At 51.1% G+C, this 23,092-nt stretch overlaps 1 protein-coding gene across 1 annotated transcript; it reads left to right on the forward strand.

Annotated features, from left to right (window-relative positions):
- The first annotated feature begins 893 nt into the window (after positions 1–893).
- EIF3B (eukaryotic translation initiation factor 3 subunit B) lies at positions 894–22,746 on the forward strand. The gene is made up of 19 exons (XM_055340754.1): positions 894–1,345; positions 5,576–5,768; positions 7,630–7,749; positions 8,059–8,116; positions 8,311–8,439; positions 8,708–8,865; positions 11,979–12,110; positions 12,195–12,261; positions 12,644–12,690; positions 13,722–13,932; positions 15,253–15,325; positions 16,118–16,240; positions 17,674–17,752; positions 18,543–18,681; positions 20,541–20,666; positions 20,768–20,845; positions 21,197–21,305; positions 21,551–21,667; positions 22,297–22,746. The coding sequence occupies exons 1-18, from the start codon at positions 934–936 to the stop codon at positions 21,652–21,654; spliced, it is 2,358 nt and encodes a 785-aa protein (XP_055196729.1). The 5' UTR covers positions 894–933; the 3' UTR covers positions 21,655–21,667; positions 22,297–22,746.
- Positions 22,747–23,092: the final 346 nt, after the last annotated feature.

Here is a 23,092-nt window from a genome sequence, read left to right on the forward strand (position 1 = left end):
GACCTCACAGGACACCTGCGCGGAGCGCCCCCTCCCGCCGCAGTGGACCAGAACCGGCAGGCCCCACCCTGCGGCGGTAGGCCCCGCCCCACGGCGGCAGGCCCCGCCCCGCATGCACACGTGACACCCCGCGCCCCCGCGTCTGAGGGCGGAGGCCTTCGCAGGCCGAACCACGGTGCCCGTCGGCATGGGGGGGCGGGATTACCGTCGCCGCCGTGCTCTCGGGCATAAGTGAGCCAAGCCGCTCTGCTTCATTTTGATAACGCGCTAGGCAGTCATCTTTCCAGTAGTGCGGGCCAGCTCTGAGTCGCCACGAGTTTGCTTTTACATTTTGGAATCGTCCATCCTTTGCCCAGTCAGTGGACGAGCCTAAAAGCCGACACGGAGAGGGGGAACTTACCACTATAAGAGAAACTTACGTGTCTGACGAAAGGCTCAGATGTCACAGTCAAGGGCGTTCGTCGAACTCGCATCTTTTTCTAGTACATACTTTGGAGTTCTGCGTTCGTGCAGTTAAAGCTCCTGAGCCGCGTCCTCGTGCCTCCCTCGGCGTCACCCAATGGTTTGGTCCCTCGGCGCGGTGCCCGCCGGGAGGAGGCCGCGGCTGGCTGCCATGTTGGGCTGAACCATCCGGTGGCCGCGGCCGGGGGGGGGCTCTGACTGCGGGGCGTGTGCGGATCGAGCCCAGCCGGGTGGTTCCGGGCGCTGAGCTCGCGCTCGTCATGGGCGCGCTGCGGCGGTCGGCAGTGGGCACACCTTCGGGCCCCGGGCCCGCCGAGGCGCGCTGGGAGCTTCGGGGCGTGGGCGCGCCCCCTCCCCGAGCCGCGTGGGCCGGCCCGCCGCACGCACATGGCCCGGCGGCAGGCGGCGCGCGGGGCGGCCTGGGAGAGTCGGAAGCGCGGCGCGGACGGGCGCGGAGGCAGCGGCGGGCCCATGCAGGACGCGGAGAACGTGGCGGCGCCCGAGGCGGCCGAGCAGCGGGCCGAGCCCGTGCAGCAGCAGCCGGCCGCTGAGCCGCCGCCGGGGGAGGAGCCGCCGCGGCCCCCGGGGCCCGGCGCGCAGGAGGCGGCGAGCGGCGAGGACGACGAGGCCGGGCCGGAGCCCGAGGAGCCGGCCGAGCCCGCGGCCGCCGCGGAGGAGAGGGCGGCCTCCGCCCCGGGCGCGCCCTCCCCGCCGCCCGAGGAGCCCCCAGCCCCCGCCCCGGCTGCGGGCGAGGCCCCGGCGGAGCAGGCCGGGGACGCGGCGGCCGAGGCCCGGTCCGAGGGGGCGGGCGGGGAGGACGGCGGCGCGGACGAGCCCTCCTTCAGCGACCCCGAGGACTTCGTGGACGACGTGAGCGAGGAAGGTGAGGCGGCGCGGGGCTGGGGGCGGAGGGCGGAGGGCGTCCCCGCGCCGCACTTGTCCCGCCGTGGGCATGGCCTTCTGGGCGCGCCCGCGTCTCCTCGTCTGTTTTCTCCAAAACAGGGCGGGGGGGGGGGGCGGGGAGGGCCGGCCACCTGGGAGGCCCCGCGAGCCCTGGGGCCAGGGACTGGAGGGCGAGCTGGAGCCGAGGCCAGTTCGGGGCGAGCAAAGCGGGGCCTCCACAAGCCGCACGGCCTCGGGTGGCAGCCTCGTCTGCAGGCCGGCGCCCAGGGGGACCCGCAGGCGGTGCCGCGTGGACGCGCCGTGGGGTTGATGCGCTGCTGTCCCTTCCCACAGGTGCTGGCCGAGCCGGGGTCCTTGAGCTCCGCTCCACGGAAGCCTCTGCCTCCAGCTCCTTCCGTGGACCGCACCCCTGCTAGGGCCCCTCTCAGGCTGTGCGCACACCCCCATCCCGCTGGTGGAAGTTGGTCCCCCCGGGATCCAGTGGCATTCCCTGTAGCTTGCTTTGCACTTTTTTTTTTTTTTTTTTTAAACCTTGATTCAGTTTACGGGTGTCCGCGCGCTTCTGGCCTGAGAGCTTTGTTCCCCTCGATGACTTCTGTAGGTGGTTAACCTCATCTGTTAGTTTGTTTATGTTTTGTTGTTAGCCGTTTGAACTCTTTCAAGCACAACAGCAGATTCCTTTAGGTAATAGTAAAATAGCAAGGATGCGACGCCAGTGACCTGGCTAAGGCTGTGCCAAGAAAAGAAGATGTCAAGTTAGGATACTCTTCTTTTTTCTTTTCTTTCTTTTCTTTTCTTCTTTTCTTTTCTTTCCTTAGATGTATCTGATAACCCTGATACTGTCGCAATCAAAGAACGTCAGGTAAAAGGAGAAAGAAAACTTAGGGAACTGACAGCATTGTTTACTTTTAATTTAGACGGAGTGTTAAAGAGCTACATGTTATTGTCACTGTCCTAAGAGACAGCATAGCTTGAACAGCAGGAAAGGCTGCAGAGCCAGGAGATCTTTGGGCCAATGGTCTAGCTGCAGTCCCCGTCCTGTGAGAAGACGTGCTGCTCCTGCTGGGGTAGGTCAGGGTAGGTGGCTAAGAATTTACTAGGAGACAGTGTTGCTGGCACCCGCAGTCATTTTTACTACAGTTTTTCTTATATTTTAAAATCGAAGATTTCAGTTGAAAGTCCATTTTGAGCCCCTGAGTGTTTGCTCTGTAGTTTTTTTTTTTTTTTTTTAAAGATTTTATTTATTTACTCAGAGACAGAGGCAGAGACACAGGCAGAGGGAGAAGCAGGCTCCATGCAGGGAGCCTGATGTGGGACTCGATCCTGGGACTCCAGGATCACACCCCGGGCCAAAGGCAGGCACTAAACCACTGAGGGCTGCCCCTATAGTTTTTTTTTTTTTTTTTTTAAGAGCAATTGATTGAGCGCAAGTTTTCTGCCACATGAATTATTTCTAGAACTGGGCTGTGTGACAGTTGTCAGGACACTTATGTGGGCACAAGCCAGCCAGGCCAGGTGACCACCAGGAGGGTGTTGGGATCCTGTTGCTTTGGTCAGAGTGACCTGAGAGGCTCCTGGTCTTGGGGAACTAACACTGGGCACATGGCCAACTGGTTGTGGTCAAGATCCCAAGTATGTTTTGTGTTTAATGAGAACTGCCCTGCGGGGTCAGTGAGATGCAGAAGGTATGGATGGGTTCTTGTGAAAGCAGACTGGGTCTCATGAAGAGCCCTCTTGAGGTGCCAGCACACTCCAGTGAGATCATCCTGACTCCTAATTCTGAGACGCTATACTGTAACTCAGTTGCGTTGTTCCCAAGGTCATCTGTTTAAATTTTCAGCTGCCTTTGATGCTCAGCCAGACAAGTACATGACAAAGGTTTTTTTTTTTTAAGATTTTGTTATTTATTTGAGAGGGTGTGAGCAAGCAGGGAGAAGCAGATACAACCAACACCACACCACCCCCACCCCCACCTCCCTGTTGAGCAGGGAGCCCTATGCAGGGCCGGATCCCAGGACCTTGAGATCATGACTTGAGCTGAAGGCAGATGCTTAAACGGCTGAGCCACCCAGGCACCCAAGATAAAGTTTTTATCTCAAGATATTTTCTTTTGGGGCCTATCAAATATTATTTATCTTTACATTTGGCATTTAGTTTTGAGAATTGCTTCTTTGTTTCTCTCGGAGGCAGGTTGGGAATCCATTGGGCAGGAGTGACCAGATACATGGGCTGGTGACGATGAAGGATGTTTCTCTCCATTTTGCGGTTGCTGCTCTTACTCCCATACTGTACATGGGCACGTTCTCATATACGAGACACTTAAAGATTGTGAGAAGGAGTCCACAGTTTATATAAAAGCTGAGCTTATTATTGTAAACCTTGTAAATTCAGATCAGGCTAAACAGGCCATTTAATTGTATGGTAAGTGAACTTTAAAAAACGACCCAAGGAGCTGACTCTAGCCTCAGTGGTGAAGTTGTCTCTTATCGCTGTGACTCTAGTTATAGCCTCTTCTTTTTTTCTATTTGCTCTTAATTTTAGCCTCTTTGGAATTTAAGAGGCAATTGCTTTTTTTTTTTTTTACAGTAATGCTTTTAATATTCATGAAAGTGTTGGAATTAATCAGATAGTTTGTAATAGCTTGCTTCTTGAAATTAAAAGACTTTTTTCAACTTTGAAAATTTTTTTTAACCTTTTTTGTATGGGAACTTTCCAGTACAAAAGTAGAGAAAGTACATATTAACTTAGAATGACATATGGGAAAAAAAAAAAAAAAAAAGAATGACATATAGGAAGGGCATTATCCTGGATAACATGTTGAAATTCTTGAATAGAATTCAGAACTTGGAGTAATAATTGGGTTCTAGCACATGCAGGTACACAAGTAAAAGCCACCACATTCCTCAGCTGTTTCTCCTTTGGGCTGTATGTACTGATGTAGCTTCATCTGTCAGTGGCTCTGACAGCATCTTTGATCTGTTTGAGCTCCTAATGCAGCCAGTGCTCTTTGTGACTTTATAGCTTTCTAGACTAGCAACTAATTAGGTTAAGGATTTGTGCAGAATTTATATTAAAAGATAAAAGTTCTCTGGTAACTCATTTGACCTCTGAATGTCCTTCTCCAGCAGCAGGCCTGAGGTAGACAGCAGTGGGCAGCACCCAGGTGGCATTGAATCTTCTGGACAGGCTGTACCACGTCCATTCCCACACCTGTGATCTGCTACCCAAGAGCTGCTTTTCCTGGTCCTTCCACACTTGTTCTTTTCTTTCTCTTACCTAGCCATTCATCTTATGGAAATGAAGGAAATCTAAGATGTTTGCGTACTTAAGATGTTGAATACTGAAATTAATTTTTTTTTAAGATTTTATTTATTTATTAATGAGAGGCAGAGACATAGGCAGAGAGAAGCAGGCTCCATGCAGGGAGCCTGATGTGGGACTCGATCCCAGAAGTTCAGGACCATGTCTTGGGCTGAAGGCAGGCACTAAACCGCTGAGCCATTCAGGTATCCCTAAAATTTTAATTTTTAAAGTAGGTGATGTGAACAATACGTTTTTAGTTTGGGGTTTTGTTGTTGTTTACGTTTTCAATTTTTGAATGTAGTTATGAAAATAGTGGTTAACATGTACTGCTTAATGCGTCTTGAGCACAGTCCTAAACATTTGTGGATTTACTATCTGAATGGCTGGTGCTTCTCCAGCATCCTGAGGCATCTCATGGAATCCCAGGGATCCCAGGTCCCTTTGCCATTTGCTCTCAGGAACCTGTGGATTCTCTAATCCCTTCTTCTTACTAGGCTGAGGCTATTTTACATAAAGAGTTGTTTGTATTGTCTTAACCTGAATGGGAAGAAAGTGCCTGCTGGTGGGTTTGCATTCAGGGTGGGTCAGAAGGCCCCCCGCCCTGCTTTCCCTGAGAAAAGCTGTTCTCTTTGTTGGCATTCTGCATAAAAAGAGAAAATCATTTAAAATCTTCCATTATTTTCAGGAATGAATGGACATATTGATGGACAAAGGGAGCATGAAGAGTTAAAATCTTCCTAACTTTTTCAAGTTTAAATTTTGAGTCAATTCAGGGCCATGATCTTTTTGTTCATAGTGAAAGTGCTTATTCATTTTTTACTTCTTCGGAATTTGTTTAGAGTGCTAACCGTATTAATGTTTTGCTTTGACAAAAAAAAGTAATTTGTCAAATCTTTCACCTGTACAGAACTGCTGGGAGACATTCTCAAGGACCGGCCCCAGGAGGCCGACGGGATCGACTCGGTGATTGTAGTCGACAACGTTCCTCAGGTGGGGCCCGACCGCCTGGAGAAGCTCAAAAATGTCATCCATAAGATCTTTTCCAAGTTTGGGAAAATCACAAATGATTTTTATCCAGAGGAGGATGGAAAGACAAAAGGGTGAGTGGTTTTGGTCCCTGACACCCTGTGGTGGCAACCAGGTGGCACTGGGGTCCCTGTGGACACACACACACACACACACACACACACACACACGGTGCACCCTCACCTGGCACGTCTGCCTCTGTTCATTCTGCCTCCCTCAGCTGAGAGCTCCAGAGGCAGGAGGAGATGTAGGTGATCCTGAATTTGGGTATTGTGGGTTGGCTGCTAAATTCTTAAGAAATCAGAGCTTGGAATTTAAATCTTCTGCCATCAGAGTAGTAACTGATACAAGATACATCCTGAATAAAGGGGACCAACAGATTGGAAGCTGACAAAATTTCAGGAAAATTTTACATATGGTATTTTATTGATTCTAAGATGATTCTTTTTCCTCATTCGTATCTCTGAAATGGGAATACTTCTTACAGTCTAGGTGAAAGCTGTGTGTCACTGCTTAATTAGCAACTTTTTTTCTACTGTTAACCTAAAATGGTGCAACTATTAAAAATGGTAGCATGAGGTACGAGTCCTAGAATTCGCTTTTTAAATTTAATGTGAGGTTCTGTATTATAAAAGTGATTGTAGCTCCTTCATTTTCAGGGCTGTGCTATTCTATTCTGTTGTATAATCAGCAGTTCTGTCAGTTGACATTTAGCGTTTTGCAGTTAGGGACAGTGTTGGAGCCATCCCCTTTAGAAGAGGTGTGAGCCTTTCCTTGCTATACACTTGGAATGGAATTGGCTTGCTTAAAATGCCCATCTGTAGTCCAAGTAGACAATGTCAAATTATGTTTGGGTGATTCTCAGCCGTTTTCACTCAGCCCACAGAACTAGAGTTCTGTTTGCTGCTCTACAAGCTTGTCAGAATTCTCCATTAGAATTTCATGTGACACCGGCCTCAGAGTACAAGGCAGGAGTGAGAAGATGATAAAACTTAGGCTTTTTAAATTCAGATTTTGGAACTACCTGAGATAGATTTAAAGAAATCTTTTTTTTTTTTTTTAACTGCCAAATACAGGTTATGCTCCTTGCGTTTTCTATTTCAGAAACAATGTAGGAAGGATACATTGTAGGATACATTGTTATCCTTTCTACATTGTAGGAAGGATAATCTCTTTTTGACCAGCAGTTGCTTGTCTTGTATGTTTTGTTATGAAGCACTCACTGAAAGCCTTTAGAATTTTACTTTCCATGAGGAATTCATTTATTTATTTGGTGGGGAGGGGCAGAGGGAGGAGAAAGAGTCCCAAGCAGACTGCTGAGTGCGTGGAGCCCGACACAGAGCTTGATCTCATGACCCTGAGATCAGGACCTGAGCTGAAACAAAGATTGACACTTTGTCACCCAGGAGCCCCCATAATTTTGCTTTTATTCTTTTAAAGTTTGTAAAATTTATTTTTATTTGTAGCAAAGCAGAGTTTATTGAGCAATAGTAAACTGATAATACAAGGCTTCTGAAGAATGAGACCTGAGAGAGTTGCCCCTTATAATTTTGCTCTTAATACACAATATTAGACTGTGCATGGTCTCAAGATTTTTAATAGCTTTATTTGAAAGTTGCTGTATAATACAGTTGCTTAATCTTAAAGTGTATAATCATAAATTTGATAGGTGTACATCTGTGAAACTGTTACATGGTAAACATTTTAACTTGTGTAACTTGTGATTGTCGCCTGAAAGACTTTGGATCTTCTGTTAGGATTTCATTTGTGTTTAGGGAAGCCCTGTGCTCTCGTGAGTTGACTCTTGGGGATGTGGTAGACGGATCACTGGCCTTGATGGTGCTTACAGTAATGTGGATGGGTCTTGGTGTGTTGAGGACGGCCTGCCTAGTCTTAGAGTCTGAAGTTGCGCAAAATGGTCTTGTCTTGATTCAGGTATACATTCCTGGAATATGCATCTCCTGCCCACGCCTTGGATGCTGTGAAAAATGCTGATGGCTACAAGCTGGACAAGCAGCACACGTTCAGAGTCAACCTGTTCACAGACTTTGACAAGTAAGTTCTGGCCTGGTTATGATCCGGATCTTCACCGGACATGAGAGGCTTAGCACCTCTGGGGCCGTGTGGGGCGCCTTCCTGATAGCCCTGTCCCCAGGCAGACCACTGTGGGAATGTTTTCCATCCCCTCCCCTGGCAATCCTGACCAGTAGCACCCTCACCACAAGGATCCCTCGCCCATTATTCCCACCACCACCCCAGTGGGCAAGGGGCCGCCCCACACTGCCTGTGGCTCAGGACTCCCAGTGTTGCTACTACCCCTTGTAGTTGTGCGCATGTTTCTCATTGGTGTTTCCTTTATTCTAGGTATATGACCATCAGTGATGAGTGGGATATTCCAGAGAAACAACCTTTCAAAGACTTGGTACGTTGATGGAGTCTATACGTGCTTGAAAGAAAGGCTAGGTAGCCCCGTGGCTTGCGGGGGTGAGCGCCTCAGGCATTGGCAGCTGCTGACCTGAGTCGGTCAGGTCTCCAGGGGCATCAGGCAGGAATATGGCTTCTCGGGTGAACGGTGATGAGACATACTCTGTCCCTTGCCTTTGGTTCTTTTTCCAGGGGAATTTACGTTACTGGCTCGAAGAGGCAGAATGCAGAGATCAGTACAGTGTCATATTTGAGAGTGGGGACCGTACTTCGATATTCTGGAACGACGTGAAGGACCCTGTCTCTATCGAAGAGAGGGCGGTGGGTACTTGCTGCCATGTGGGGATTATTTACTCTGTGTTTCTGTAACTGGGAACCTGGGTACCTGGGCAGGGGAAGTGTCATGTCTTTCCGATCACGTTTCTGAGAGCAACATTGTTCGTTCTTTTGGCTTTAAAATAAGCCACGAGACGTGAAGAGGCTTTTTGTAATTTCCAGTTCGGAGTCTGAGGAGTCTGTTCTTTACAGAAAGAGTCTTTGTGCTGGCTTTTTGTGGTCCTGTTAACACCAGCTCTGACCTTTCCCGCAGAGATGGACAGAGACATACGTGCGCTGGTCTCCTAAGGGCACTTACCTGGCCACTTTCCATCAGCGAGGCATTGCTCTCTGGGGGGGAGAGAAATTCAAACAAATCCAGAGATTCAGCCACCAAGGGGTTCAGCTCATTGACTTCTCACCTTGTGAAAGGTAAGCGGTTAGGAAAGGCAGGTGGAGCCCATTCTCTTCCTTTGTGCTGGGCCCTGCACCTGATTGTAAACCTTATATCTTGCAGTAATTTCAAACTTAGTTGAAGGATTGCAGCAAGAGTAAAAGGAGCTCTTTACCAGTGTTCCTTGGTTAGCACATCTTTGGGTTTGCTTTATTGTTTCTCCACGTAGACACACGGGATTTTCTCCTAAGCCATTGGGAGTGAGCGGAAGCATCATGTCCCTGTGTCTCCCACCCCTCACCCACTGTATACATTTCTAGCGGCAGGGAATACCCTTAACCTGTCCCTGGTGCCGGTCAGACTTGAGATTGAACGTCGATCTACTACTTTTTACTTATGTGCTACCCTGCTCCCATATTTCCCTTGATCCAGTAATATCCTTTGTAAAACATCTGCCCCTTGAGTTCTAGATCTAGTCTAGGGTTGTGTATTGTGCCTGTAATCTCATTGTGAGTGGCATTTCCTCATGTGTAATGGAGCAGAGGTTTGTGGGAGCAGGGCAACACCAGGAGCTGGGAAGGAACATTCCCACGGCCAGGCAGTGTTTTTTGTCCTATCTGCTTATGGCTTTAGTCCGAATGCCCTCCCCGACTGCTGCTTTGTGCCCCCTGCTCTGGGCTGTCGCTGAGCCTTCCCTGTCAGGTCCCTTCCTGTCCAGAGCAATTCAGCCTTCTGCCACACGTTGTGAGTTCATCATGAACTCAGGCCCTGGCCCTGGTATCTCTGGGCTCCTGAAACGTGGCTTACCTGTACCTGCTCTACTTTTGAGTTTCGTTTTTATGTATTTTTTTAAGGGTCTTTTATTTATTTATTTGAGAGAGAGAGTGAGCATGGGTTGGGGGGAGGGGCAGAGTGAAAAAGAAAAGCACACTCCATGCTGAGCAGGGAGCCCAATGTGGAGCTTGATCTCAGGACCCTGAGATCATGACCTAGGCTGGAGGCAGACACTTAACCAACTGAGCCACCCAGGCACACCTGCTTTTGAGGTTTTTGGTATAAAATTTTTCTGACACCTTAAAAATTAGGGGACTTTAGTAACTACATCCTAAATACCTTGCTCTGACGATTTTTTATTTTGCCATGTTTATTTCAAAACTATTCTGGGAGTTTTGCATATGTGACAAGTCTCTAGGAAGGTAGTAGGCATCGCTGCAGGTGTGGGTGTGTATTCTGTGTGTGACAGTTCTTTGCTCCCACTCAGCAGCCCTGATTGGCTCCCTCAGCATCGTCTAATGTCCACGTGCACTCTGGTTCCCCGACTGTCCCCTGGTCACTGTCATTTGTGGCTAGTTATTCAAACCCAGATCTGGGGATCCCTGGGTGGCGCAGCAATTTGGCGCCTGCCTTTGGCCCAGGGCGCGATCCTGGAGACCCGGGATCGAATCCCACGTCGGGCTCCCGGTGCATGGAGCCTGCTTCTCCCTCTGCCTATGTCTCTGCCTCTCTCTCTCTCTCTCTCTCTCTCTCTCTCTCTCTGACTATCATAAATAAATTAAAAAATTAAAAACAAACAAACAAACAAACCCAGATCTGCCTGTCACCCTTTGCTGCCTGCCCTTCCTGTGTTGTGTTTCATGGTGGCTTGTGAGGAAGATGGGGCCCAGGGGGTGTGCCCAATCCTTCCTCAGGGCATCACAGAACTGGTTCCCTCCCTCCTTGTGTTTTCCCATAAACCATGAGTTTTGGGCAGCCTTGGTGGCTCAGCGGTTTAGCGCCACCTTCAGCCCGGGAGACCCGGGATCAAGTCCCATGTCAGGCTCCCTGCATGGAGCCTGCTTCTCCCTCTGCCTCTGTCTCTGCCTCTTCTGTGTCTTTCATGAATAAATAAATAAAATCTTTAAAAAAAAAAAAAGTTTTACATGATGGATGTTCAAGGGTTTTGGTAAAACTAAAGAACTTTTGATAGAAGTTTTGATAAAAAAAACTTTAGTTTTTCTGGCATGTGTTCTTGGCGGACTCAAGAATTCACAAGCACTTGGCTCCCAATACTTGAGCTGCTCCCTGCAGCAGCTTGCTAGAACCAGATCCATGGGAGACTCCTGAGCTCTGGCTCAGATGGTGTGTGGGGAGGAGCCCCCGGTCTGGCAGGCATTGGTCCACCTGTATCCCAGATGTATGTCTGCGGCTGTAACTTGTGTGTATAGAGCTCTGTCCACTGAAGGACCGCACCTGGACCATCTTCCTCATTGTCGCATCCTTGGGATTCTACAAGGTGCCTCACATGGGAAACATTGCGTTGGGAGCAAGTGCGTGCTTTGGTCCTACAGTTAGTGTGAAAAGTTTTATTTTTCAGTTAATTACCAAATCAAGGCGTTGCCATTAAGAGACCATAGTTCAGTATGTTTATCTCACTTCTATGTAGGTGTCTGGGGTAGGTCCGTATAGGGAGCTTCCTAAAACTTGTGCAGGGCGGTGATACAGGCCTTATCGTTAGGATGAGAAAGGGACCAGGAGGCCCCCGTGGGCACCCGGACAAGGCCATTTGCTGCTTTTTCTCCTGGAGTTTGTTTTTACCTTTCCTGCCTCCTGTTCTGAGAGAGCACCTGGTTTAGGTGGTGGCATTGTGTGTAAGCAACGTGAATGTGTGCCCTGGGTGTAGACAAGCTAGTGTCGGGTGATTGAGAAGCCTGAGGCACAGAAGTTGTGCTGGATGTATGTGGGGTTTTGAAACACATGTAGCTGTCCTGTTTCTCTTCTTATCCTAAGTAAAGGTTGATGAAAATCAAGTAGAATTTGCATGCCAAGCCTTTTAGAGCTCATAAACAGACTTCGGTTTGGAATCTGTTGGGTCTTTTGTGGCCCTGATTTTGTGGAGAAACACTTTAAGGGGACCTTTGGAGTGACTGCGTGCCTTGGGGATGGTCTGCTCTGTGGTTGGAGCGGGTTCTAGTGGGAGAGCATTGCCCGGCAGCTGGGATTTGGAGACAGAGGTGGCTGCTTATTCTGACAGCCTTACCAGGGCCTTTTGCTGTCCAGAGCGGAGGCATGGTGGGTGCAGGTGCTGCTCACCTTATTTGCACCCAGTGGGACACTTGGGGGAAGAGAAGTGGGGCAGTGGACAGGATTGTAGACAGCATCTCTTTTATTACAGATACCTGGTGACATTCAGCCCCCTGATGGACACTCAGGATGACCCTCAGGCCATCATCATTTGGGACATCTTGACCGGGCAGAAGAAGAGGGGTTTTCACTGCGAGAGCTCAGCCCATTGGCCTATCTTTAAGTGAGTAAACAAGCAACAGCCCACGGTGCGCCTTTTGCAGCCTTTTCTTTCCATGACAGTGCCTGGCACTTTTCTTCTCTTCAGATGGAGCCATGATGGTAAATTTTTTGCCAGAATGACCCTCGACACTCTTAGCATCTATGAAACTCCCGTAAGTGACATGGTTTCCTGAGTGGTGGCCTGGCCTGGTGGGAGCTGTGGGAGACGCAGTGCTTCCCTTGTTTCATGGGCGAAGGGAAGGGAAGAGAAGAGCAGCTTTCTGTGTGCAGCACGAGAGAAGCTCAGCGCCCCTCTCCCATGGCTGCTCCCTGGGTTCTGTCCTCTAAGGTGCCCCCCACTTGTGCTGCCGATGGCCTGGGATAGGGGGAGACGGGTGTTCTGCTGCCATGGATGAGTTGTTTCCTTGCTGTGTGCCCCTGCTAGGTTTACTTGGTGGGCTCATTCCAGAGCTGCCTCTTTCCCTTTTGTGAAAATTCACATGTGTTATGGAGATGGCCTGATTTAACTCAGTTGTAACCCTTGTTTTTCTGTAGTCTATGGGCCTTTTGGACAAGAAAAGCTTGAAGATCTCTGGCATAAAGTAAGTGAATGTTCTTATAGGTGGGCAGTAGGCACTAGTGCTCCCTCCCTTAGTGCTTTGCTCGTAGTCCACTGAAGCAAACGCCATACAGGTGCTTTGGCCTCAGGAGTGGCACTGTAGCCACGGGCCTGCTTGTTGGGCTCCGTGACTTTGCCGGCCCATGGCCCACAGTCCCCCATCCTGCATGTAGGTCCTTGGTGAAGCCACAGGCTTTTGGCTCTGCCTTGTTTCCTGTTCTTGCCTTGGGACCTGAGCCATGGCTGCTGTCCTTGGGGAGGGCGAGGCAGGGGGTAGGCAGGGGGTAGGCATGGGGGAGGAGGAAGGTCTCCCCTTAGAGGAAAGGTTTCATGTATACTCTGCTGACCACGGGGTGGTGCGATGGCCCAAGGCAGGCACACTTGCTTACATGAACACTGAGGATGGCTTGTCTGCAGAGAAGTGCCAGCAGTGCAGGGACACCAGTGGTTCCGACTCCTTTTGTGTTGGTGTTTTTTGGTACGATGGTGGCTTGTGATACAAACTAAAGCAGGACTTGGCTCTCAGTCAGCGTCACAGTAGAAGTAGTTGTTGCATGTGTGAGCTCATGGATGGTCCACGAGGGCACCTAGCTTCTAGGCAGCTGCATGGCAGAGGGCAGTATCCTCCTACTTCCAGATCCTCTCGCACCCCCGAGCTTTGGTTTTCCCTTAGTGCCATAGTGCCAGGCATCCATTGGGGTCCAGCAGCCTCAGTTCAGTCTGTTCACCCCACAGCTGCCCGGTGTGGCGGCTGGGAGCCTGGTAGGGCTTCAGGGGTGTTTGCCCGGGGCAGTGGGGAGCCCCACTGTTTCTCTTCGCTGGCAGAGTGGGCATACTGATGCCCTGGGTGGTGGGGGTCCAGATGGGCAGAGCTCTCCAGGAAGGCTGGCTGTTGCCATGTGGTGGCAAAGCACCAGCATAGAGCTTGTTTCCAGCAGATGAGCTTGTTCCTCACTGTGCTTTCTGTCAGCATCTCAGTCCGTCCTTGCTAACACTATTTCCTTTGTTCTGCAGGGACTTCTCTTGGTCTCCTGGTGGTAACATCATAGCTTTTTGGGTGCCTGAGGACAAAGATATCCCAGCCAGGGTGACCCTGATGCAGCTCCCTACTAGACAAGAAATCAGAGTTAGGAATTTGTTCAATGTCGTGGACTGCAAGCTACATTGGCAGAAAAATGGAGATTACTTGTGTGTTAAAGTGGATAGGACTCCCAAGGGGACCCAGGTGAGTGGATGCCACTCCTTCCAGCTCCATGCTGGTCTCCTGCTTGAAAAGTGTTAACGGATTAATTCTTTGAGTTTCTGGGTCACCTGGAGACCGGCTGGTTACCGAAGGCAGTTAGCTGGCCTGTCCTACCTGGAGCTCTTGTCACCTTCAGGTCGAGGGGTGGGTCACCTGTCCACATGGGTTTATGATAATTTCACTGACCTGAGCGGCCCTCTGCACAATCTTCATTCTAGAGTGTTCTTATCACCCGAAAAGAGAAACTTTTCTCCACACCCATCAGCTCCCCAGCACCGCACTCCCCTTGGCTCCTGACACCCACTACTATGCCTTCTTTCTGTGTGGGTTTGTCTGGGAGATTTGGTGGGAATGTAGGCATAGTGTGTGGCTTTTGGTGGCTGGCTTCCCTCACTGAGCACATTTTCGGGCTCGTCTAGGCTATGGCAGGTGTCTGCACCTCATTCCACATCAGGGCTGAGCAGCACTCTGCTGGGTGGCTGCCCCAGCCTGAGTGTACTCGCTTGTGGGTGGACCTGCATGTCATTTTCACCTTTGGGCTGAGATGATGCAGCATCCTGGTTTCTTTTTTTTTCTTTTTTTTTTTTAAGATTTTATTTATTCATGAGAGTGACCGAGTGGCAGAGACCCAGGCAGAGGGAGAAGCAGGCTCCCCACAAGGAGCCTGATGTGGGACTCAATCCCAGATCCCAGGATCACATCTTGAGCCAAAGGCAGATGCTCAACCGCTGAGCTACCCAGGTGTCCCGAATCTTGGTTTTTATTAAACACCAGTGTTTGGAAGAGCCACTGCAGGGCATCTGCTGTTTTGAAATTATTTCCCCCCTGTCTTGCTCTCGAGGGCACCACGGGTTTTTTTTCTTTTTTTAAAGATTTTATTTATTTATTCACAAGATAGGCAGAGGGAGAAGCAGGCTCCTTATAGGGAGCCCAATGTGGGACTTGATCTCCAGACCCCGGGATCACACCCTGAGCCAAAGGCAGATGCTCAGCCACTGAGCCACCCAGGCATCTTGAGGGCACCAGTTTTGTAGACAACCTGCAGGGCAGAGCCCTGGGCCTCTCTGTTAGGAGTGTGGCAGGCAGGCTGGAAGGGGACCCTGCAAGGACTGCACCTGTGGGTGTCTCTGGTGGTACAGGGTGCTTGTTTGATCCTGCTGGGTTGATTTCCATCACGTAGATGTTTGCACATCTTTACCAGCCATGTAAATGTTTTTCATCCTATTAAATTGTTTTCATGGGACAGTTCCTTCATGCTTTCAGTTTCCACCATTTCATTCCCTCATTTTCTCTCCTGAACAGGGCGTTGTTACAAATTTTGAAATTTTCCGAATGAGGGAAAAACAGGTACCAGTCGACGTGGTGGAAATGAAAGGCAAGTCCCATGGGGTCCCTCGTGGTTGGTGGTCCTGGGGTGCAGCTGGGGCGCTCTGTGCTCCTTGCCTGAGCAGGTGGCTGTGGCCCTGACCATGTGCGCCATCTGCCTCCCAGGCCTAAACACCCCCCTCTTGGTTCAAGTTTCCCTCTGGCCTTTTTGGCTGCCATGTGACATGGCCCATACCCCCTTCATACCCTCACCCGACCTGCCTTGCAGAGGAGCAGTGGTCCTGGCCAGTTTCCCACTAAGATCGTGTGCGGGGAATGGGTTTTCAGGACGCTTTCAGCGGCCAGCCACAGAAGGGCTTTTCCTGTGACAAGTTCTCGGTTGACGAGAGCTTTATTCTGGGCCTCTGAAAACTGATAGGGTGCTGTGCTGCTGCTTCGAGGTGGGAAGTGGAGTCTATGTCATTGGTTGTGTTTTGTGTTTTAGTTGTATATTCTGTTTTGCAAGGGAGAGGAGGACAACGGGGAGGGGGAGAAGAGACTGAGCGACGGTCAAGCCTGGCCACCTATCCTGCTAGCTGCTGGGGGGCTGAGGAGCCCTATACTGAGCACAGTGGCGAGCACCAACAAGCGGGGCACCCTGCAGCTGTGTTCCTATTGGGCCCGGGTGGTCTCACACAAGTCCCTGCACCTTTGTTCCTAGGCCCACTGTGTTATCTTAATGAACTTAAGAATTTCGGGCATTTCTCTGGTTGAGTAGTGAAGGCTGTGCAGGAATGTTTGATCAGGGACAATAGTTAACTTTGTTAAACAACCAAACAGGCTTACTCTTTGGTGATTACAGAAACCATCATAGCCTTCGCCTGGGAGCCGAACGGGAGTAAGTTTGCCGTCTTGCATGGGGAGGCTCCTCGGATATCCGTTTCCTTCTACCACGTGAAGAACAACGGGAAGATTGAGCTTATCAGTAAGTAGCTTCACCCTGTTGAGGGGCGCACGAGACAACGGATGGATAGGGCCTCGGGACAGCCAAGAGGGCCCCTGAGCTCTGGCTTTCCTCATGGTGGCCACCCCGGCAGTGATCTTGGGGAGCTGCTGCTGGGCCCTTCACAGGGGGTTTCTCAGAGGAGGCACTTGCCCTCTCGCAGCCACAGTTATTGTCTCTGGGCTGGGGACCCCACGTCCCCACTGTGCTCTACTCTGCCTGCAAGGGGGGCTCCCCTTGTTCCTTGGCCTCCCCCAGCGGGGCAGGACTTGTGAGCACTGACCTCCTGCCCGCAGTGGCTCTTCCAGGGCATCCTGGGTCCTTCCCACAGAGCTCAGCGTGAAATAGGTCCTCACTGAGCCGTAGCATTTCTGTCGTGGATGAGGTGATGGACACAGTTGTGCCACCGTGGGCCCTTTGTGCATGGCTTCCTTGTGAGAAGGATGGCAAGTGTGTCCCTGTACGTGACAGCTTGGGTGCTGAGCTTATCCTGAGGGAATGCCAGGAGCTCAGCGGTGTTTGTGGGAGACAGGCTGGCTGTCACAAAACTGCAGTATCCATTCCCTGTGATTTAAGAGGAAAGAGGGGCCATGACAGGCCACCATACTGGTCTATACTGGTCTCTGATTAGAAAGCGGTTTTGTAAACAGTGTAGAAGTGCCTTCCACCCCTGATTGCTCTGTGCCATCCACCTTGAAGGGATGACCACATGTGTCCTGCTAACACGTCTGTGGTGATTCAGGGACATATAAAGAATTTTCTCTCTCCTTCAATGTAGTCTCAGAATCCTGCCTGCCAGTTGTGCCACCTTTCTACAACTCTCTGTCCCCCTTGGCCCATCCACGGATCCTCTGCAGGCCCACATCAGGCTGGGGGGTTTACTTTGTGTCAAGTGGAGACCCGAGGACTTAAGCCTAAGCGTTAAGTGTCCACTCTCCAGGGGGGCTCCTCAGGGTCCTCGTAGGATAGAGGGAGAGATGGTTTTCAAATGTTTAGGACTCCAAAGTTTGAAAAAGGTGTTTGAGTCACTGGAAGAATAGATCTCGGCGGGGGGGGGGGGGGGGGGGGTTGTCTCTGTACTTGGTCGGGGTTGTGGGTTACTCGCCCTCACATAGAGATCTCGTGACTGTTTACAGTGACTTCTCTGTCGAGCTTCCCTGGGAAACAGATGGTTTTGAACATGAAATGTTGCTATAAATGGTAGCATAGTTTGAAAGAATTTCCTGCTCTCTTATTTTTCTTGAAGCGTAGTTCACAACTTAACATGTTCTCAGACCATGGGTTTTCCACAGTCGTTTTCACAGGCAGCAGGTGGGTCTGGCGCACGCATGTAGACAACGCACAGGGTACTGTCTTAGCCGCACCCTGGCTTCAGCACTTTATAAAGACTTAACGGACATTCTCTTTGTTTTCAGAAATGTTTGATAAGCAGCAAGCAAATACCATCTTCTGGAGCCCCCAGGGACAGTTTGTCGTGTTGGCTGGCCTGAGGAGGTGGGTTTCTGCTGCCTGGTGCCATCTGCTCATTGTCAGCAACGCTCTTTGGGCCACTGCGCAGGCCCTGACTGGGGCCCCGCAAGTCATGGAGGTTCCTCCACACTGAGTGTTCTTGCATGGAAGGACCGACCCAGGTGTTTTTTGGATGGGAGTTTATAGTGTTTCCATCTTACTCAGATTTGGGCCAAAACAGGTCAACGTAAGTCGACCTTTGCAAGTGTTTTCAGTCTGTGCCCTGAAGACGTGTGAATGTTGTGGTTTCCTCATGGTTGAGCAAGACCTTTTTCTGGAGGGCAGTGACTCTGGTTCTCTTGTGGGAAGGCTGTTTAAGCAGATGGCTATGAGCCAGTCTCTGTGCAGTGTGACCATGAGTTGTGGCAGTGCTTACCCCTCACCCTCCTGTGCTCCTTGCTCTCCTGCCATCTCAGCAGCGTGTGGGGTATGAAGATCCTGTGTCTGCCTGTGTGTTAACAGAACACACAATGGTTCGCTTTCCTGACTTTATGGGTGATGCTTACTGTGTTTTAGAGGTTTGGCCTCAGGTAATTGCAATGAAAGCTACTGCACACACTCATGGTTCTACTACGTACCCTTTCCATGTCTCCATTCCCAACAACCTTAGGAAAGAGAGGGGTCCTGGATCACTTCCTCCTTAATGATGAGTTAGCAGGCAAGGAATGCCCGAGGCTCCCAAGTCCACCCTAGAGCCTTGAAGTAGCAGGATACCATGAGGGTGTGTGCATAGATGGGGTTCTTTGTGCATGCTGACCATGCTCTGTCTCCCCAGTATGAATGGTGCCTTGGCTTTTGTTGACACCTCGGACTGTACAGTCATGAACATTGCAGAGCACTACATGGCCTCTGACGTGGAGTGGGACCCTACTGGACGCTACGTTGTCACCTCTGTGTCCTGGTGGAGCCATAAGGTATGGGGTCCTGTGTAGCCTGGGTGCAGTGTGAGACTTGGCTGTGACAGGCCTGGCGTCACCTCTTCTCCTAGGTCTCCTTGGGGTGGGCACTGCTGGTGATCTGTTAGGTGTTCTTTGCTTCTCTGCCCAGCTGCCTCAAAAAGCCCTTGAGGGGATTCCTTGGGTGGCACAGCAGTTTAGCACCACCTTCAGCCCAGGGGTGAAGTGATCCTGATCCTGGATCCTGGAGTCCTGGGATCGACTCCCACGTCGGGCTCCCCACATGGAGCCTGCTTCTCCCTCTGCCTGTGTCTCTGCCTCCCTCTCTCTCTCATGAATAAATAAAATATTAGAAAGCCCTTCAGCAGCGCACGTGAGGCAGCCAGTTCTTCGTGACTTGGTTGGCATTACTTGATATCTCTTTACTAAGTCGGAGCATGTCTTAGGCCAATGGCAGTCTGTGCCCAGGCCTCTTCCCTCTGCCGGGGCCTGGGAGCTCTTCATGGTATAGTTTCTCCCCCACCCGTCATTGAGCACTCACTCCTTCACTGGCCTCTCTGGCTCGGAGGCAGAAGGAGGATGTGCTTTGCCACCACACTCTTTATTTCATCCTCACGAAGGTTGCGATTTGGACCCCCTTTATCTGGTGCCCGGCTCAGTAGGCTCTCTCTGGCGGCCTCCGCTTGTGTGGCCTGACCACACATGGCCTCTGTATATCTCCTCTGCTTGGAATGTAGTTCCTGTGCGCATGGTGCTTCTGCCACGGGACGCCACTCAGCCTGCCCACTCTGCATTTTCCCAGTACTTATTACCCCTTCCTTTCTTGTTTTTGCTGCCAGGGCACAGCATTGTGTGGCCAGGGGCCTTTTCTGTGGCTCTGCCTGGCATGTGGTCCTTGTTCAGTTGGCTTTGCTGGGTGACTGAGCAGCACATAGCCACCAGAAGAGGGCCACTACCCTCAGGTCTGGGGGCTCCTGAAAGGCTGTGAACACCTGTGTGTAATGTTTCTTGAATCTCAAATGTCCATATCTGAAAAACTTAAGAATTGCCATGTTCTATAAGCACGAGAGCGTGTGTACAAAGCCCGTTCTGTGTGTGCATGTGCTGGTGTGTCTCCAGCGGTGCTCCCTCGCCCACTGCTCTGCCAATCCTCTTTTATGTTTAGTGACTGTTTCTCGCTGATCAAGATCCTGAGCTGATCCTGAACCAGCTTGTGCACCCGAGAGCTCAAGCTTGGGCAGTTCTGTGTAAGGACGTAGGAATGTAGAGCAGCTCAGGCTCAGCAAACCCCACTGAACACAGCATCTTGAATGATCTGTATGTTGGCAATAGCACACTGACTGTTCCCGAGCACGTCTACACGTGTTTGGATGCTGCCTGTTGCTGAAATCTCTTAGAATGTTGAGCTCTGTCAGATGCCACACACTCCTAAAGTGCTGGTCTGCAACAGGATCACACCAGCATGTAAATTCAGATCCTGCTTCTTTGGGAAAGTGTCACCATGGAAAAGATGTCAGTTGAGCTAAACGGTGTGTTATGTGGCATGGTTAGCGTATGTTCTGGCTTGAGCTCCCGGTCCCAGGCCAGTAAAAAGCCCGTGCTATGGGAGCCCATCCTTGCTGCTACATGCACGGTGCACTGTGTCTTCCTGTTGGGTTGAAGGACTACATTCCCCCTGCTGCATGCGGGCTTGGGAAGCAGAGATTTGTGTTTGGTTCTCTGCCAGATATCTACAGCACTGTCAGGTGTTGGCCCTCAGACTACCGGGAGGTGACTCTTGTTTTGGTTGGTGCTGTGAGGGATACAGGTGCCTGGAGCCTTGCATCTTGCCATGACTCAGGGCACTGAGCAGTGCTTGGGCCTCTGCCCTCTTGCAGGTGGACAACGCTTACTGGCTGTGGACTTTCCAAGGACGCCTCCTGCAGAAGAACAACAAGGACCGCTTTTGCCAGCTCCTCTGGAGACCTCGGCCCCCCACGCTCCTGAGCCAGGATCAGATAAAGGTCTAGGGTCCCTTGGGGTCAAGGGAATGTGGAACTTCTCGTTTGTGGTTCTTGCTTTGAATGTTTAAATTCTGGGTGGCTCATCTTTGTTTTTGTTTCAGCAAATTAAAAAGGATCTGAAGAAATACTCCAAGATCTTTGAACAGAAGGATCGTCTGAGCCAATCCAAAGCCTCAAAGGTTAGCCTCCTCCCACGACTGAGGGAAGGGCCAGCATCAGGCCTGAGGGGATGGCAGTGTCTGCGTGGGGGTTGCTCATCTGCTGCAGGTGCTTGCTGCGTTGCTGCCGTGCACACAGACTGGTGGGACCCTACTGCACCTCTGGGTGGCTGGCCATCCAGATGCGGGAGGGATTGGTCCTGAGTTGAGGGGATGGAAGAGAGCACGTCCTTCCAGTCCTGACCTGAAAGCCTCTGTGAATAGAGAGGTCCTCACGGCAGCCACTGCAGCAGGCATTACTGTTGGCCATGGCCCTCCCCGTGGTGGAGAGGGGCCTGTCATCCCCATGACTTTCCCCAACTCCGTGCTCAGGAACTGGTGGAGAGGAGACGCACCATGATGGAAGATTTCCGAAAATACCGGAAAATGGCCCAGGAGCTCTACATGGAGCAGAAGAGTGAACGTCTGGAATTGCGAGGAGGTAAGTGTTAGCTGAGGATGTGTATATTAGAATATGTCTCTGTGAAAATGTGTTTCTCCCGTTATGTGAGTTTTCCATTTAAGTGTCATAAAGACCCTTAAATTGTCAGAGAACAGAGTTTCCCATGGTTGCGGGTTCACGCCCACAGGGCATCTTACTGTGATCACTCTGGGCTCTCAGCTGACGAGGGTGGGTGGGTGTGCATGTGTGTGCACACACTCCATTACCTCCTCCCCTACTTGCAGGTGTGGACACCGACGAGCTGGACAGCAACGTGGAGGACTGGGAAGAGGAGACCATCGAGTTCTTCGTCACTGAGGAGATCATCCCCCTGGGAAATCAGGAGTGACCTAAGCACGGGGGTAAGGCCTCTTCAGGCAGGGATGAGCAGTACCCTAGTGGGTATTCTCTCTCCCCTGTTGTGTTGTCCCTTGAGTGAGGAAACCCCCAGATTCGTGGCATTGGGGTCCATATGACCCTTGTGTGGGAGTCACAGAGGGTCCGGTGCACACCCAGGCTGTCAGAGCTGGAGCTTTTCTCCGAAAGTAGCAAGGCACCTTGCAAGTGGGGTTTGAGTGTGGCTAAGACACAGGGCTGGGGGGAGGACGGAGGCTGGCTGCAAACCATCTCTGGGCATTTGGCTGTGAGAGGGCCTTGGTGTGCCCAGCAGAGACGAGAGCCTTCAGAAGCCAGTCCGGCAAGGCTGGGCACTCACACTTCTCAGTAAGCACTCGAGGAGGACCCAGAGCCATCGTGCCCAGGGCGGCCAGCGGGTGAGCATGACAGCTCCTCAGATAAACTATCTGCTGTTGAGGCTGCTCCCCTGGGGCGTCTGCTCCTATTCACCTTGGGCATCAGGTTGAAGCAGAGCTTGGGGTTTTCTTTTGCCTTCTGAGATGGTCTGGGGGCATCATCGGCGGTCGTTGTTGCTAACATGCCTCCTGTTGTCAAGGCATGGAGCAGAGACTGAACACTTGCTCCCTTTTTGCAGTGTCCCCACGTCTTGTGCTGGAACCAGGTTGTCCTGCGAGAAGCCTGCACAATGCCTGAATTCTCACCTGTGCTTTTTCTTGCTCTAGACTGTGCTCCTGGACTCCCCCATCTTCCACACATTACTGTGCCTTTAACCCCTGGTCTCCACCGCAGGGGAGGATGGAAGGCACTACTTTAAATTTTTTCTTGTTTGGGGTTTTTAAAATCACGCCACCAGTGTTTGTTACTCACACTCTCGTGCACTGCCACAGTGGCCCCTCGGCCTCCTGAGGTGCACAGCCGAGCCGTCTCCCCTCAAGGACTTGTCTGTCCCGTGTGCGTGGGCCAGTGTGGCTGTGTCCAGGACGCGACAGGGAGGCAGCACTCCATAGTATCCTGGTGCCATTCAGGTTGTGCCAGGTTCTCTCAACGGGCTGAGTGTGGAAATAAAAGCAAACCTGTATGAAAACACTGTCTTTCTCCTCTCTTTAAACGTAGATAGCGGCCTTGAATCTGGTGCCTGAACCCCCTGCCCCTCAGGGCTCAGCACGCCCACCTGCTGCTTGCCCACGAGGCTGACCTGGTAAGGAGGGAGGCCTCCAGCCTTGTGTAAGGTCATGCATTTTCAGCTGAGCACAGTCCCATCAGTGCAAAAAAAAAAAAAAAAAAAAAAAAAAAACAAAACAACAAAAAACGCTGTTTTTGTTTTCCATGCTCATTTCACCTGGTGAGAAAAATCCCTCTAGACTTCCTTGGAGTCCTACACGTTTAAAGTCTATGAGAATTGTCACTTTAGCCACTGTCACGTGGTCCTC

Source organism: Nyctereutes procyonoides, unplaced genomic scaffold, assembly GCF_905146905.1.
Source record: "Nyctereutes procyonoides isolate TBG_1078 unplaced genomic scaffold, NYPRO_anot_genome, whole genome shotgun sequence".
Classification (NCBI taxonomy): domain Eukaryota; kingdom Metazoa; phylum Chordata; class Mammalia; order Carnivora; family Canidae; genus Nyctereutes; species Nyctereutes procyonoides.

Excerpts from the sequence above, each read along its gene's own strand:
- EIF3B (XM_055340754.1), top strand. The coding sequence starts at position 934 with ATGCAGGACGCGGAGAACGTGGCGGCGCCCGAGGCGGCCGAGCAGCGG. Across the intron at positions 13,933-15,252 it reads GGACTCCCAAGGGGACCCAG|GGCGTTGTTACAAATTTTGA; the intron begins GTGAGTGGATGC and ends TCTCCTGAACAG. Across the intron at positions 21,306-21,550 it reads ACGTCTGGAATTGCGAGGAG|GTGTGGACACCGACGAGCTG; the intron begins GTAAGTGTTAGC and ends CCCTACTTGCAG.